The sequence below is a fragment of the Nycticebus coucang genome, chromosome 11, assembly GCF_027406575.1.
Source record: "Nycticebus coucang isolate mNycCou1 chromosome 11, mNycCou1.pri, whole genome shotgun sequence".
Taxonomy (NCBI): Eukaryota; Metazoa; Chordata; class Mammalia; order Primates; family Lorisidae; genus Nycticebus; species Nycticebus coucang.
This window is the reverse complement of record NC_069790.1, coordinates 88,788,236-88,806,789: the sequence shown is the minus strand read 5'-3', so window position 1 is coordinate 88,806,789 and position 18,554 is coordinate 88,788,236. Positions and strand designations below refer to the sequence as shown.

Below are 18,554 nucleotides of genomic sequence, written 5' to 3'. Positions count from 1 at the left end.
AGATCACCTCTTCCCAAATAGGACTCCTTCAAATGCAAGCTCCACAGGACATGAAGAGATGTTAGTTTAATTGGGAGAGGGATAAGTTGAAAAATACTGGGTTAAGGGCGGCACCTGTGGCTCAAGGAGTAGGGTGCCAGCCCCATATACCAGGGGTGGTGGGTTCGAGCCTGGCCCTGGCCAAAACTGCAAAAAAAAAAAAAAAAAAGAAAAGAAAAGAAAAATACTGGGTTAAAGTTAAAAAAGTATTTTTTAGTGCAGGATGACCAAGAAGTTTGAATATGCTGAATGCACTATAACTTTCCAGAAGGGGAAGTATAATACTCAATTTATGTTGATTTAAAAGTGGAGCATCCCATTTTTCAAATTATGATAAAATGCACGTACATAAAAAAATTATCTTAATTTTTAAATGTATAGCTTAGTAGCATGCAACGCGTTCACATTGTTGTACAACAATCTCCAGAACTATTTTGTCTTGCAAAACTGAAACTCTATACCCCTTAAACCACATTCCCCATTTCCCTCTCCTCCTATCCCCTGGCAACCACCCTTAAAATATCTTTTGCAAGTGATACTTCACAAAACACACTTTGGAAAATGCTGCTTTATCTCATATAGTTCACCTTCTCATTTTACAGGTGAGAAATGGACCTGAAGATACTAATTTGTACAATGTCACAAATTAATAGTGAGCTAGGCCTAGAATTCAGACTAATCTGGCCTCTTTTTACAAACATTAAGAGTGGAAAGCTGAAATAAGCTGCTAAATATCCAAGTTCTGAAAATGCTTGTTATCTATCAGGTCCATTTCAAAGAATGAACTAAAAGAATTTTCCCCAGAGCCACACTAAGTCCATGATTCTCCAAACCAGAACACGTGCCAATTTAAACATGTGCTTTAAACCCCAATTTAAACATGTGCTTTAAGCATCAGTTTTACTTGATACTTAGAAAATTAAACATTTTATACTAAACTAAGTATGGATATATTGCAGGGTAGGATGTAGAATTAACCTAATTTGAAAGGAGCTACTAGGATCCTGTTTCGGCAGTGAGCTGCTCCGGCTGCCCAGGGCAGCTATTCCCATAGCTGTCCCTGGAGCTTCTGAGAAACACTGAACTGAAGGGAAGAACCTAAAATCACAGCAGGACCCAGGGAACAACTCTGGAGGGGACACCCTGGTAACGCATGAACCAAACTGTGCCTCCACATCAATTACTAAGGCACTTCAGGACTGTCGTCTCTCAAACATCAAAAGGCTCCAGAGAAGGAACAAGTTAGGGGAATCTTCCGGTAATAATACTAACCAAAAAAACAGAAAGGAGTGAGAAGGTGTCTACTGCTAGAAACAAGCTTAGGAAGCAACAACAGAACTGGTAGCAGAGGAAAAAGGATGAATTATGTGTCAAGCTCTTATGTGGAATTTCCATTGTGGGATGGCATTTAAATTCCAATAGTTACTTCCTCTTTCTGCAAATTCTACACCCATAAAATTTAACACCATTATATTGTATGCTCATCTAAATTCATTGTTGCAGTCAATTTATTAAAATTCAGTTATATCTAATCATATTCCAGTAAAAAGTAAAAAAAAAAAACATGCAAATGTTTTTCCCATTTTCTGAAAATTTTCCAGACAGGGCATAATCTTTTAAAAATAATTGTACAGAAGATATTTTTCTTTTAGATCTTTGAGTTTTTAGTTTTCATTATATGCTACTGTCAACATTCTAAGCTTTAGAAATTATTGGCAGGTTTATTCACTAAAATACATAGTGGTAATATTCTCTCTTTCATTTGAGCTAGGCTTAAGCAGCTGGCTTGAAGCAGCTGCAATCCGAGAGCAAAATGCAGCAGGGCGAAGCCAGCACCTCCTTGACTGGCATCACGGGCCAGTGCAAGGTCTGCTTTGGTTCCACTTGGCATTTCCTTTGAACCTGCCTCAAAAGATCCCTTCTCAGAATATTTGCGTCAGTATGCTAATCCTGGCATTGGGTTCTGGGTATTCAATCTTTTCCCAGCTGCTCTCTGTTTCACACCCTCTACAATCATGGTTGCCCACACCAAAATGAAAGGCAAAATGGCATATCAATTAAACACACAGAGAATGAGCTTCACACACGGTAAGAGGTATGTGCCACGAATACTAATGTAACCCAGGCAATTATAATCATTAGAATCCACTTCCTGTGATAAAAGCACATACAATGGGAGCTGGCACATGTTAGCTGCTCACTGCATGGAAACGGCTGCAGATAACCTTGGGGAAGGTTAGGAAATTGTTTTAGTCGCTCCGAGGAGGATTTCATTTTTCTAACAGCATGAGGAATAACTCTGGATTCCCAACTCCCCAAGACAGTCGATGATTTTCAGGAGCACTGCTAAACTTTGAAAATAAATTTGAATTTGCATTCATTGAAGACATGTGGCATAATGCAGATGGGAGGCAGTAGAGCAGAAAAATGTAAGATGAACCAGTTTGTAAGAAAGTTAAAATCATACTTAGTCACTGCTGGTTAACTTGTAAACAAACTACTTAGACTTCAGTAAGTGAGTTTAAAGTAATAATAGTGAAAACTTAGTACTAGATTGGAGCCAATATCCACTCTAAAGCATAGAAAGGAAATGCTTCTTATAAAAGGAAAGAATCATTAAAAAAGAAAAAGAAAGAAGAAAAAGATATAATTCATTATGTCTCAAATGCACATTTATGATGGAAATCTTAATTTACTGAAATGAGACCAAGTGTCCTAAACTGTAAACCCCACATTATTATATGATGTTATAATGCCCTGCGTTATTATGTAATTATATGCCACTCTGATGGAATAAATGAGATTTCCAAAGAAATATATCAGGCTTGCCAAGTCTTCCCATACAGATCTAAAATAAAAATGAAAAAGTGTAAGCATGAAGTAGAAAATAAAGCAGCTTTATCAGCTTCAAGACAATACTCCACAAGCTGTATCAGCTCAGCCAATACCATGCCAACAAATGTCTACTGGATGCCAAATGAAATGTCACAGGGTGACATTTAAGGGAAAGCAGGAGAATTTAAGAGAAGGCTTCTTGCTAATCCAGTTGAGAGAAAGCACTGTACCTGAATTATCTGTTCTGAGGGTGACAAGAAATGTCTCCTGGACCAAACTTCAATCAGGCTCCTCAAAATCCTCTTCCCAACTATCAAATATTGGACTTCCATGAACATCTTTGCATTGCTCAATTTCAGCAAGAATTCTGTTAAGTTACATTAGCCACAATCCCCTCCTTCGATTTCTAATCACCCTCAATATCTGACTCCTTATCCCCAACTATTCCCCAGGTGCTACCTGACCACCCTGGCCAGCCAGAAGCCAGCTAGGTCAGTTACCCGACCCTCTTAGTGATTTTCAATCCACTGACACATACTCCCCCACCCTGTTCCTCAGCTATAAATCTGCATTTTTCCTTGCTGTACTCAGATTTGAGCTCAGTTCTACACTGGGGTCTCTCTTCCCCTATCACAACAGTATTGAATAAAATGTTTTTATTGCTTTAAATACTGTTCTGCTCTGGTTTTCTCAGTTATTGTGCCATTCTGGTAAACGGTTTGGCAGTTCTTCAAAATCTTAAAAATAAAGCCATCACATGACCTTTTTACTACTAGAAACATTCCCATGAGAATTGAAAAAAATATGTCCATACAAAAACGTAGATAGAAATGGTCACGAAGTAATGTTCATAAAGTCAAAAAGTAGAAACAAATCAAATGTCTATCAAGGGAGGAATGGATAAATAAAATATGCTATATCCATACAAAAGAATATTATTCAGTAATAAATAACAATGGAGCCCTGATACTTTGTTATTTGTCCTTTGTGGAAGGACTTTGAAAGCCTTCTGAGTGAAAGAAGCCAGTCACAAAATGCCGTATGTCGCCTGCCGCCATTCATGTAATTTCCAGAATAAGCAAATCCACAGACACAGAAAGTAAATTAGTGGTTCCCAGGGCATGGTAGGAGAGGGAAATGAGAAGTGACTGCTAATGGGTATAGGGTTTCTTTCTGGGGTGATGAAAATATACTAAAATTAGATAGTGATGATGGTTACACAACTCTGTAATTACACTAAAACCACTGAATTGCACATTGTAGAAGGAGAGATGCTAATGTATGCAAGTAATATTTCAAGAAAGCTATAATTAAAAAACAAGTCATTGCTATGGGTTCAACTGATCAATACATATCTGATGAGGGCCTACTAAATGCCAGGGACTAGGGATATAACAATATAAACATGATATCTGCCCTCTCAGAGTTTGTGGCGAACCAACCCAAGTTTAAATCCTGGCTCACACTTGCTGTAATCTGAGGAAGTATCTTTACTTACTCATCTATAAACAGTGTTAAAGGCAAGTGATAGGCACATAACAAGGACTTTCTAAGAATTAATATTCAATGAATATAAAGGCAACTATAAATGCCAGGAAAAAGAAATAATATGAATAAAACAGGAGGACTTAGATTGGGAAATACAAGTATTTCTTCAGAAAATGACAGTGTGGCTGAAATCAAAAGGACCAGCTAAAGATAGAAAGAACTTCAAGAATTTGAAAAGCTGCAGTCAAAGGAAAAGCACAAGTGCAAAGGTCCTGAGCCAGAGACAGGCTCAACATATTCTAGGAATTACGTAGATGACACTGAGGAAATAAGGAAGAGACCAGCAGGAGCCAGAATGTGCTGGCTCTTGCAGGCCAAAAGAAGTATTTTGGAATTAAATCTAAGTTCAATGGAAAAATCATTGCAGGTTTTTTGAGCAGAAGAATCACATCATCCAAATTACATTTCAAAAAGATCACGTTGGCTGCTGGGAAGGGAAGAGCGTAGGACACAGAGGTTATGCTGTGTTCCAAAGGAAAGATAATGGTGACCTGGATTATGCTGCAGCGGAGATTCTAATAACCCTGACAGACACACAATAAAAACAAGGATTGGGGCAGAATTCCCTCCTTTTCTGCAGTACAGCGTATGCAGCATACACTGGATAGAACATGAAAGGAAGAGTGAACTGGTATAGAAGAAAATATCGTGTACCAGACTTGAGTCAAAGAACCCTCGAATTCCTACTTTGATTCCCAACCAGCTATGGAATCTTGGCAAATGCTTTCTTGCTTAGTCTCATTTCCTGATCAGTAGACAGTAGAACCTCTGTAAGTTGACCACCCAGGAGACTGTAACAAACTGGTTAACATATGGAGGTGGTCAACATAAGGAACTAGGCCTCCTGTACTGATACGTACATGTAGGGCTTGTCTGGTCAACTTAAGGAGGTGGAGACGCAGGGAGGTGATCGACGATGGAGGTCCTACTGTGATGAGAGTAACAGCTCTTCCTTACCAAATTCCTGTAAGACTTAAATGACTTAGTACACTTGGGTATGCAAAAGTGACTGCAGTGTTTCAGGTAGTATACTCTACAAATGTTAGTCAATTCAGGAGATACACCCAAAAGAAAACAAAACACACATTGTGATTGTTTTTCCCGCTTTAGCTCAAGGTGTGTTTTGCTTTGCTGTGTTTTAATAAGTTAAGCTTTTTGAATATACTAAGGCCTGTAGAGAACATGGCAGGGATCCCTCTATTACTGGTCCATGGCACCTACCTGCTGGGAGCCTTTTAAGTTTTTGTGCATTTCAGGGAAGCTAAGAGGAAGTTTTTCCCTACAGAATCCCAAGGAATGCTGAAGAAGAGCAGTGAACATTTACTATAAAACAGGTTTAGGAAGCCATTAATGAGGACTGATTTTAGAAAATATGGTGTCAAAATTCATGACAAAATTGTCTGGTTTGTATGTTTAACATTCTTAAGAAATGGGTGGCGCCTGTGGCTCAAAGGGGTAGGGCGCCAGCCCCATATGCCGGAGGTGGCGGATTCAAACCCAGCCCTGGCCAAAAACTGAAAAAAAAAAATTCTTAAGAAATTAATAAATTATAGCCAAATTTCCCTGCAATCCACAATACTTCAGTCTTGAAGACACCACTGTACATGGTCAGTCACCACCTTTTCTGAAGCATGTTTGTAGTAAGAGTACACTTGGGATTTTTCTCAAGTTAATTAAGTAGCTGTGAAAAAAGCAAGTTCTTCTGAGATTTTCTGGAAGCCCCTGACAGGAGCCTATAGGGAAGTAGTTTTTTTAATTACCTTTTTATTTCATTAATGTTTTTGCTAACTTTTAATAATAATTACATATATTTCTTCCTTTTTATAAGAAAGCATTAACCAAAGGAAAGGCAAAACAATGTATGTTTATTTACTAGTATGTTGAATAAGGTAATGAAAAAGAAAAAACTTTTCCCATGTAAATTAAGCCACAAATTTAAATGTTTACCTTCAACAAAAAATGACAGTACTTTTTTTTACTGTTTAATAAAATGCCATATTAAAAAACTGAAAAGTAACAAAATAAAAAACACATTTAAATAAATGCCATATTGTTATAATTGTAACGTAATTATTGAAGTATATGAAGAAATCCATTTCCTTGGATACTTAATATTCTAAGGCAACATTGATACAGATTAATTTAGACAATACTCATTGGGAATTGCTATGAATGGCACACACTGGCATTAAATTCATGTCCTCTGGGTATGGTACCACAGGTATTTTCCAAGTGAGTGTGTGTTTTTAAAAATCCATCTTCCGTGTTAACCAGTTTGATGTAAGCATTCCAAATTATATATAAAATCAGAACATTGTACCCCATAAATGCATTAATGTACAGTTATGATTTAATAAAAAAAATCCAGCTTCCTTCAAAGAAGCAAGAAAACTATGATTTTATAGGGGAAAAAAGAAACTAAGAAAGCAGCAGATGTAATTATTTTATATGAATGTAAACATATGAACTATAAGTTCAAGGAAATAAAAATGAATTAAAACAAAAGTTTTATTGTTCTGAAAAATTTTATCTTGGTCCTGGGCTTAAAACAGAAAAATAATTTTCTGCTTTTTTTTTTTTTTCATAATCATCAGTTACATTATTAAAAAACTTTGTCACCCAGATTTCTTTCTAAGTCAATTCTGTCTAGGATCTCAAAAGAGAACAGAGAAATACAAAAATAAAAACAAAAGCAAACACTTAAGATTCTATTTCCAGTTACCTTTGATTTTGATTGAGACAGATTAATTTAAATTTTTCTATCTATAGGACAATGCACATATGCTAAAAAATGTAATACTTTAAAATATCATTAAGGCTTAGTGAAAGAGTCTGCAAAAGTCAAAATCAAGGATTTATTAACTTTCTCTTTTCTCCTTTTGTTTTTTAATATTTATTTGAGACACATTCTCACTGTCTCACATTGGGTAGAGTGCCATGGCATCATAGTTTAAGCAACCTCAAACTCTTGGGCTCAAGCAATCCTCTTGTCTCAGCCTCTCGAGTAGCTGAGACTATAGGCACCTGCCACAACACCCAGCTATTTTTTAGAGACAGGGTCTTTCTCTTGCTCAGGCTGAGAAGCTGAGTTCAAGCAATCCTAAACTCACCTGCCTCGGCCTCCCAGAGTGCTAGGATTAGAGGCCTGAGCCACCACACCCAGACCCGCTTTTATCCCTTTGAAAGTTTCTAGCATTTTGTGCTCCTGTATATCTGACTATGTGAGGGATTAAGACACTGATAATTCCGGTTAAAGTGACAAAACTGGTCTATTATTTTGGCACAGAATAAACAGACTAGGATGGTCACAAAAAGTTGCTAGCTAATTTCAGGATGTACCATTTCTTACTTTGCCACTCATCCTGAAGTCTGACAGGCAGAATCTAAATTCACCTATAATGAGCTATTTAATTCATCTAAATTTAATTCAATCTACCTATGATGAACTATTGTAATTACATTAGTTGAGGAAACCTCACAAATATATTATACCCTATAAAATTTAACTTATGTTAAGTATATTAATATTCTAGAAAAAGAAAAGAAAAATAATTAACACAAGAACTAAACTGCTATTATTGTTTAACTTCTAAAAGAAGTATAAGTCACTGAAATAAATTCCATAGATTACTATGAAAGTATAATTGAATTTCATATCACAATGAGCAAAATATTAGTAAGCTATCACCCTTAACCTAACAACACTGACTGATCTTCATGACAGCACATGCGCTACAACTAAAATGAGATCTCTGCTTGGAGGTTGAAGAGGTCCTTGTTGTCAGGATTATCCATCTGCTGGAGACTTCACCTCTTCCATGTTTACATGGATGGAGCTGGAACATATTCTTATTAGTAAAGTATCTCAAGAATGGAAGAAAAAGTATCCAATGTACTCAGCCCTACTATGAAACTAATTTATGGCTTTCATATGAAAGCTATAACCCAATTATAACCTAAGAATAAGGGGAAGGGGGAGAGGGAGGGGACGGGAGGGGGTAGGATGGGCAGAGGGAGGGTGATTGGTGGGACCACACCCTAAGGTGCATCTTACAAGGGTACATGTGAAACTTACTAAATATAGAATATAAATGTCTTAGCACAATAACTAAGAAAATGCCAGGAAGGCTATGTTAACCAGTGTGATGAAAATATGTCAAATGGTATATAAAACCAGTGTATGGTGCCCCATGATTGCATTAACATACACAGCTATGATTTAATAATAAATAAATTAAAAAAAAAAAAGATTATCCATCTGCTATGGGCTGCACAGTGTCCTTCCAAATTCATATGTTGAAGCCCTAACCTCCAGTGTGCTGGTATTTGGAGATGGGGGTCTTTGGGAGGCAATTAGAATTAGATGAGGCCATGGGGCAGAGGCCCTCGTAATGGGATTAGTGCCCACAAAGGAAGAGACACCCCAGAGCATGCTGCCTTCCTCCTCTCCCCTGCCTTTGACTTCCCTTCCATCAGTAGATACTGCAAATAGGTGTCCTTCTCCAAAAGAGAAAGACAGCCCTGACAGGGGACAAAGTCAGCTGGCATCTCGATCTTGAATTTCCCAACCTTCTTAACTGTGAGGAAGAAATTTCTGTTGTTTGAGCCACCCAGTCTATGGTATTTTGTTATGGCAGACTGAGCAGACTGATACACCCTCAAATCAGTGATACCCCAGATCCTGGGTGGAGCTAGGCACTCAACTGGTCAAAGAATAATTGACCATGTACAGTGGAGGTCAAATAGGCCCAAAAGCTGCTTGTTTGTTGAAACAGGAAGTGCAGGGAATGCAAGCAGATTATGTAACTCATGACTGCAAAACCATTATATGAGGAGAAAGGGTTCTATAATTATGGTGCTGATACTAATTTCTCTCTACCTCTTCTGTAATTCCAATACCTCCTTCCCAGGTGTATTTGTATCTGAAAACATGGACCTTTAAATGTGTTCCGATTTAGATAAACGTGGGGTAAGGAAACACAATTACAGAGAAGTAGTTAAATACAACAGAAATTTCAAGAAAAAGGCATGAAGCTTCTTCATCCTGATAAAAACTAAAAACAAACATCAGAAAGACAGGGTTCTTTGTATGTGTGCAGTATTTTAATTTATAAATACTTTTCTGAGTTAATTTATGAATATAACCATTTCACTCAAAACATTCTGGGATTGGGCAGTGCCTGTGGCTCAGTTGGTAAGGCGCCGGCCCCATATACCGAGGGTGGCGGGTTCAAACCCGGCCCCGGCTGAACTGCAACCAAAAAATAGCTGGGCGTTGTGGCAGGCGCCTGTAGTCCCAGCACTTGGGAGGCTGAGGCAAGAGAATCGCTTAAGCCCAGGAGTTGGAGGTTGCTGTGAGCTGTGTGATGCCATGGCACTCTACCGAGGGCCATAAAGTGAGACTCTGTCTCTACAAAAAAAAATTAAAAAAAAAAAAAAAATTCTGGGATTTAGGGGGAGATTAGAACTTGAAAGGATAACTTAAAGGAAAAGTATGCATGGGAGTTTTCTAAGGAACTTTCCAAAAAAGAAGAGCAATAATGACAAAAAAATATAAACACAGATCTTTGGAACAATACTTGAGTCTAGAAATAGATTCAACAGTACATAAGCTCTTAATATGGTAATATGTTTTCACCCAAAAAGGAAGGATTACAGTGGTGTTAAGATGATTAGCTATTTTTTTAAGTAGTTATGTCAACATATTTTATATACATCAATGTTAACTGGTAATGAATTAATGAATTTGATGAATGAATGAAACTAATGGGAAAAAAGGTCATGTTCTAGAATGACTGGAAGAAAATAGAATAGACTATTTAATTGTGGAAAGGTATCTTTTTTATTTTAAAGGAATAAAAGAAATAAGAAGAAAGATTGATTTGAAAATATTTAAAATGTATGCTTAATTATAGATTTTTAACAGGACAGTAGCAAAGGGGGAAGAAAATAGATTTACACCAACATGACTGAAAAAGAATACGTATTAGTTATAAGGTCTTTGTCTGTAGAGGAGGAAGTTTTTTTTTAGTATTTTTATTGTGAAAATTTCAAATTTACATCACAGCCTAATGGAATTTTACTGTTGTGAACAAAAGTTCGCTTAAAAGTAATTTAGAGGAAAGAGACTTTATTCCAGTGAACAAAAGAAGACGACTTAATTCCAGAGAGAGACAGCCTTTCCTGTAAGATGAAGATACATTCCAGAGAATGAAGGCAGTGTTTGTCTTTATAACTTAAAAGAGTTTCTGCCCAGGTTTCCACTCAGGTCTGCTTAAGCAAAGGAAGGATTCAAATGTGCTTAGTCCTGGTTGGTTGATGTTTACTGATCTCTGATTGGTTTATTCAGGTCACAGCCTATTGGTTGGTTCAGGTGGTGTAAACAGGAATGGATCACTAGGAAAATCCCAAAGTTAAGCAGACACGTGGGTTTTCCAGGAACTCAGAATACCTACCGACCTCTAGTCAGTAATGGCGGCCCCTTAGTATGTAGGCCCTGCGTAGCTACTCAGGACTCATTTTGAAGAACTGGTTATAAAGGCTCCGTCAGTGAACACCTGCATAGATACCACCTAGATTCTACCATTTCCTTTTTTTAATTATATTTTTTGTTTTGGTAAAATATACATAAAATATATCACCTTAAGTGCATGATTCTTTGATATTAAATACATTTATAACGTTGCACAACTATCAGTGTCATTCATCTTCATAACTTCATTTTCTCAGACTGAAACTCTGTATTAATTAATAACAGTTCAGTGCCCCAAAACCAGCATTCTGTAATACTTTCTATCTTTATAATTTTGACAACTTTACTTCATATAAGTGGAATTATACAGTATTTATCTTTTGTGACTGGCGTATTTACTTAGCATAGTGTTCTTCAGTATCACCCATGTTGCACCCTACATCGGAATTTCCTACCTTTTCAAGATTAACATTCTATTGTATGCATATACACATTTTGCTTATCCATTCATCTGTTGATGGACACTTGGGTTGCTTCCATGATTTAGCTATTTTCTTAATACTGCAGATATATAAAAATCTCTGAGACCCCCTTTTCAGTTATCTTGCGTATATACCCAGAAGTGGAACTGTTGCATCATATGGTAGTTCTACTTTTAACTTTTTGAGGAACCAATGCTTATTCATTTTTATCCCTCCAAACATTAAAACTGTTATAAATGAATGGACAAAACAGATATAATTCACATAAGAGGAAATTCAATTAGTGAAGGGAAATTAAAAAAAAAAATCACAATTAGTCATGATCAAAGACCTTGCTTGAATTACAGCACACAGATATTATTTTATAATCCCTCAGGTAATCTCTCTACCTTCACAAAAGAGAACATTTCATGTTGGCAAAGTTGCTATAAAGTTTGTAACTTTTATTTTTAAAAGAAACCAGGAATCGGCTGGGTGTGGTGGCTCACCACTGTAATCCCAGCACTCTGGGAGGCCTAGGCAAGTGGATTGGTTGAGCTCACGAGTTCAAGACCAGTCTGAACAAGAGCAAGACCCTGTCTTTACTAAAAGTAAAAAAAACTGAGGCAAGAGGATCGCTTGAGACCAAAAGCTGGAGGTTGCTGTAAGCTATGTTGATGCCATGGCACTCTACTCAGGACAACAGCTTAAGACTCTGTCTCAAAAAAGAAAGAGGAGAGGAGAGGAGGGGAGGAAAAGAGGAAAGGAAAAAGGAAAGGAAAGGAAAAGGAGCTCCCCTGTGAGCTCAAGAAGCAGGAGGGGAGGAGAGGGAGAGGATGGGGAGGAGAGGGGAGGAAAACAAAGAAAGGAAAGGAAAGCAAAAAGGAAGAGCGAGAAAGAGAGAGAAAGAGAGAGGGAGAGAGTGAGAGAAAGAAAGGAAGGCAGGCAGATAGGCAGGCTATTCACTGCTGGAGAAAAATGGTACAGCTCTTGCTTGGGTGATGGGGAGATAAAAAATAACAGGAAAAGTTTAAAAAAAAATCTCAAACTTTTGGCCTTGTAATTACATTCTGAGAAATCTATCCCAAGGAAATATGTGTGCACTAGAGGATCAAACCCTAGCATGTAACCTCAGCATTCACTGAAAGAGCACTGGTATGTAAGTGATGCTGTATCAACACAACAGAATCTCATCAAGTCATTATAATGAGAAGACTAAGGGCCTGGGAAATCTATTGAAAGTGTAATGCTAATTAAAATAAAACCCACAATACGATTTTAAGGATAATAAGTTTGTGTGAAAGCTAATAAGCAATAAAGTAATTCCATTAAAATGATGGTTGGCAGAGTTTTTAAAATAATGTTTAATGTAATATTGCCTTTTCCATAAATAAATGGGAAAACAAATCTAATTCTTGTCTTTGCAAAGCAAATTAAAAGCAACATGGAATTCAAACTCTAGGACATGGAGTTTCAGGTTACTCAGGTGAGTGAGTAATCATTGGTCATTTGGTTTATTTCCTACAATTCCAGTCCCAGTTCTAAAGACTCCTACACTAACGGAGGAAGTAAGGAAAACAGGTCTCACAAGATTCAAGTCCATTGGCCCAGCCTTTTTATAGGCCAGCTTGCTGGAACGTATTTGAACTTCACTTTGCACATCTTTTGTGTGGGGGAAGGGTAGAGATAGAGGAATTCGGGAAAATTTACGATGCCTTTTACAAGTAATTTGATGCAAATTATTTATGTAAAATAATTATATACCTGAAGAACACATACATAAGTGAGGTGAATTTCAGGCTAAGTGATAAGAAAATGTTAGACATGGGTGCTCTACTTTCCAGAAGACTAGCCAAGCGCTCTGAAATCTGTATCTGTACAGGTATAAGGGAAGAATATACATTGAGCTGGTAATATTGTAAAGGAAGGTCTGAAGGCACAGATGTAGAAAGATGCAGGATACATGTAAGAGGGTAGAATGGGGTGACGCAGTAAAAGGAGATGTATAGCAAGTGCTGTGCCAGAAAAAGAAACTAAACAACAGTTATACTACTTATCACTTGGAAAATTACTATGTAGGCTAAAGCTTAAGAATCTAAGCACATTCTCAGATTATATTTCTGGTTTGTCTTGATTCACAGGAGCAATTGCCTCAGCTACTTCCAAATCTTTCTGCCAAAAGATCCCTCTCTACTTGTGTCAGCTGGTTACCTGGTTCAAATGAATGTGAAATTTCAAAACAAAATACTCGATCAAATAATTCCTGAAGATTTGTCAAAGTGTAAGTCCCAAAGTTAGATACATAAAAATATAATAATATTTCCTAGTACTCTAGGAGGCCGAGGCAGAAGGATTGTTTGAGCTCGGGAGTTTGAGACCAGCCTGAGTGACCCTGTCTCTACTAAAAATAGAAAAATAAGCCAGATAAAGTGTCGTGTGCCTGGGGTCCCAGCTACTCAGGAGGCTGAGACAGAAGGATCACTTGAATCCAAGAGTTTGAGACTGCTGTGAGCTATTGGTGCCACTGCACTCCTGTTTTTAACAGGACAGTAGCAAAGGGGGAAGAAAAGGAAAGGAAGGGTGACAGAGTAAGACTATCGCTAATAATAATTATTATTTAGAATAAGAATATCTCTAATAATAATAATTATTATTATTTAGTTGGTATATAAAGAATTTGATTTAATATCAAAAGTAAAATCTATAATAATTCTAACCAAAAGTACCACTTCTGTGACATACAGTGTCTGAGGAATAACATAACTCTATAATCCAGAATAAGTGTAGATCTATATGTTTAAAATTAGCATGAATTCATTTATATATAGACATTATCAGAAAGTCTACATATATTCTCTTTCTCTCTCACACACACATGAACAAATGAAACTTTGCTATTATTTATGTTCATTCTAGCACGCTAGTCAGGCAAAGACACATTTCTTATTTGAACACTCTTTTCCTTTTAAATAATAATCTATTCAAGAGCAAAAATCATCCTACTTCTTTCCATCACATAGCAGTTGTTAAATAGACATGGCAACCTATTAACTTAAAAACTGAGTAAAATGATTTCTTATAAAACACAGGATGGATATGAAAATATGACTTATGATTCCTAAGCATTTCCCTTTTTTGATACTTGGCTTCCTCTTAAGAATTATGATACTCACCTTCACCACAATGAACTAAGAACTCAAAGCAAGTTCAGCCTTCAAGTAAAGAAGGGCAATGTGCCTTTATGAAAAATAGGCCTTCATAACAACCAACAGAAAAGATCTGTAACAACTAATGTTAAATAGAACGTATTTAAAGCTCTTCAACTGAAGTTCTTTTTATGCAAACTCACCATTAATTTCTTTTTTTTTTATTATTTAGTTTTTATTTCATAATCATAAACTTAACTCTGCAATCCAGCTAGACATGGAGAGGATTAAGGAAAATATGCAACCCAAAGAACTGCAGTGAGAGCAGAGATCACAGGATATTGTGAGCAAATGGGGTAGAGGGGGGCTCTCCTGAGCTACAGAAGGAATGGTTTGGTGGTTGAAACATTAAGTCAAATTTATTACAGCTGTCCACAGTCAGTAATGGTGATCTTCTTGCTGGTCTTGCCATTCTTGGACCCAAAGCGCTCCATGGCTTCCACAACATTCATGCCTTCTTTCACCTTGCCAAAGACCACATGCTTGCCATCCAACCACTCAGTCTTGGTAGTGCAGAAGAAAAACTGGGAACCATTTGTGTTTGGTCCAGTATTTGCCATGGACAAGATGCCAGGACCTTCATCTTCAAATTTCTCCCCGTAGATAGACTTGCCACCAGTGGCATTATGGCGTGTGAAGTCACCACCCTGGCACATAAACCCTGGAATAATCCTGTGAAAGTAGGAACACTTATAACCAAATCCTTTTTCTCCAGTGCTCAGAGCACGAAAGTTTTCTGCTGTCTTTGGAACTTTGTCTGCAAACAGCTCAAAGGAGACGTAGCCCAAGGGCTCGCCGTCGGCGGCAACATCGAAGAACACGGTGGGATTGACCATGGCTGATACCAGACAACTATAAGAGACGACAGCGTCTGCAAAGCCCATTAATTTCTAAAGACAGGCAAAGCTAAAGAAAGTGAAATGTTTGTGTTTGGCTGGGAAATATAAATTAAAAATACCATCATGCATACTTTATAGGAAATAACAATTCTTGCATAAAAGAAATGTGCTATTGATTTTCCTGTCTTATCTAAATAGAGAGCCTGACTGACTAAAGAACAACCAATTTCCAAAAAGCAAAAGCAGATGCGTTTGCAACCACTCATTCACTTAAGTTAGTCAATATTCCTGATAATCTTGACATTCACTTGCAAATATAACAATAAAGAATTAAAAAATAAACACTAGTGGAAAATCAATTTGCTTTCTAACAATAACATGTGCAAATCCTAGAATCTATGATTACACACAAGAAATAGTCATTAGCCTTGTAGAAATCAACCAACTGAGGTTCTGCAGAACATCCCCCTCTGATAGGATTACTGTAGCAGCCAGACTTTATAGACAATAAAAGAACAGATCTTGACTTTTAACCCTCTTACTTTATAGTACTCATTGTTAGTCCCAGAAAGTTAATATAACAGGCTCATCATATTCATTTACAACACTGTGACAAAACTCAAGTTCCCTAACTCTCTCTACTACACATCACTATTACTATTTAAGGATATTCTGTAAAGATGAAAAATATGTCCCAATAAAGAATGTCCTTGTACTATACTCAAATTGATTATTTAGTTCAAGTCTAAAATGTCATAATATCTATTTAGAGATCTTCAACTGGGCTACTATTTACTGCGTTTGGGCATTCGAACCCAACTAATCAAGCATAAACATGTTAGTATATAATTCAATGATACAATCTCTTACTAGAAGAAGCTCTAACTCAAAGCATGTAAACAATATCTTAAGCAGGATTTGGATTTCTAAACCATTGTCTGCCATTTTCCTCCCATGCCAGCAAAGCAATAAATTTCTCTTTCCTCTCCTCAAAAACAAACAAACAACAAAGAGCCAAATATCTTACAACTTCCTAAGGCCAGGTACTTAATTTTTTAAAATTCAAGCCAAATCAACAAGATGGAAAGAGCACCATTTAGATCGAAAACATAAAGTTGAGCACCATGTGAAAAGAAAAGTAGTAGAGGAAACAGTCCCTGACCCAAGAAATTTTAATGTCTTATCCTGGACTAGCTATCACTCATAGCCAGTTTCATCCTGGGCTAGCTGTCACTCATAGATACAGGTAAGACAAAGTCATCAGGTTGTAATGGCTCATGCCAGCACCTTTTGGAGGCCAAATAGGGAGGACTGTTTGAGGCCAACAGTTTAAGACTAGTCTAAGCATGAGAGAGACCTCATTTCTACAAAATAGAAAACTTCAAAAAACAAAAAAATTAGCCAAACATAGTGGCACTTGCCTCTAGTCCTGGGAGGCCGAGGCAGGAGGATTACTTAAGTCCAGAAGTTTGAGGTTTAAGGTTGCAATGAGCTCTGATGATATCACTGCACTCTAACTGGGTTAATAAGGAAAAACTTTGTCTCAAAAAATAACAATAATAAAATAAAAAGGTCACTTTCAGATATATTAAGAATAAAAGGAATTAAAATATCTAAGTATAATGAGATAGATTATGAAATACAGCTGCAATATGCATATGAAAACCTTTAAACTGGTCACAATTTAAAATAATTACACGTTAAATAGTCTACCTTTTAAATCAGTAGAAATATAAAATATGAGGAATCAATGAAAAACAAATCTACCACTTTAAATTATCCACAAATAGATAAACATCCCATTTTACTCATCTCAGATACTGACACAACATTGACATGGGCAAGAATCAGAGTGAGGTCCCTCCAATATGTCACCAGAATCCTCCTCTAGGGTGACCCTGATATAAAAGAATCCCTTGTGTGTGTAAAGTCCATTCCGCTTTCCATCTTCTTCATTTTATCTTATTTATTCTTGTGTAACTCTCACAACTCCAAGCAAGAAATATGCTCATTAGTAGTGCACAGAAACCCTTTTTTCACCTGGCATAACATTCCCATCTCACCTAGCTCATAAAGCTGGAACGAACAAAAAGTCCTACTGCTGGGCGGCGCCTGTGGTTCAGTGGGTAGGGCGCAGACCCCACATGCCAAGGGTGGCAGGTTCAAACCCAGCCCCAGCCAAACTGCAACAAAAAAATAGCTGGGTGTTGGGGCGGGCGCCTGTAGTCCCAGCTACTCGGGAGGCTGAGGCAAGAGAATCGCCTAAGCCCAGGAGTTGGAGGTTGCTCTGAGCTGTGTGATACTATGGCACTCTACCAACGGCGATAAAGTAAGATCTGTCTCTAAAGAAAAAAAAAAAAAAAAGTTCTACTGCCAATTTAGATACAAAGAAGGAAAAGTACCCAAAAGAGGGAGATATGGAGTTTATCCAAATATGAACACACCTGATATTTTATCAGATAAATTCCCAGTACCCAATTAAGCAAACTGAGACTTGCAAAGGTTAATTACAGCATCATGGCTGAACATATGCTGCTGGCCACAATGATCTGAGTGAAAATCCTAAATCCAGCAAAGACTAGCTGCACGATCTAAGAGGATCTGCTCAATTTCTGTGCACCTCAGTTTCCTCACACACAAACAGGCCAATAACCTTAGATACATGTATCTATTCTCACAGAGGATTAAATCAGATGTTCTTAGTATAGCGAATTATTTTTCAGTCATTGGGCAACTACTAGGTGACTGTTAATCACTATTATAGATAATTATTATTATCACTATTAAACTGTCCAAGACCAAGTAACTAATATGAGGTGGAGAAAAATGGTTAACTCAGGACCAGCAAATGCATGTCTGGGGTTGCTTGTACCATATCACCAAATACAATACCTAACATTCCAAATTCATCTGCTTTTCCTTCCATTGAGTCTGTATCTCTTTATCTTTGCAAAGAAATATCACAAGATGGACATACGACTAACATGCAAATGTATTTGTCTGCTTCATTTTCCCGGCATGTCCAGCACAGAGTTCAATAATAAACACCTGTCAAAAATGCTGGTTGTTTTTAAAAATAAATAATGTGCTGGGAAAATGTTCTCATATAAGTGAAATTGGTTTGTTCTTTATCCATAAAGACATATTTGCCAAA

The 18,554-nt window shown here is 37.1% G+C and overlaps 2 protein-coding genes across 8 annotated transcripts in view; both read right to left on the bottom strand.

The window, feature by feature from the left end:
• ST7 (suppression of tumorigenicity 7) overlaps positions 1-18,554 on the bottom strand; it is a 313,492-nt gene that overhangs the window by 172,818 nt on the left and 122,120 nt on the right. The gene's annotated exons all lie outside the window — the stretch shown is intronic.
• On the bottom strand, positions 14,711-15,435 carry LOC128598259 (peptidyl-prolyl cis-trans isomerase A-like). Its single transcript, XM_053608654.1, has one exon. The coding sequence runs from the start codon at positions 15,395-15,397 to the stop codon at positions 14,924-14,926; it is 474 nt and encodes a 157-aa protein (XP_053464629.1). The 5' UTR covers positions 15,398-15,435; the 3' UTR covers positions 14,711-14,923.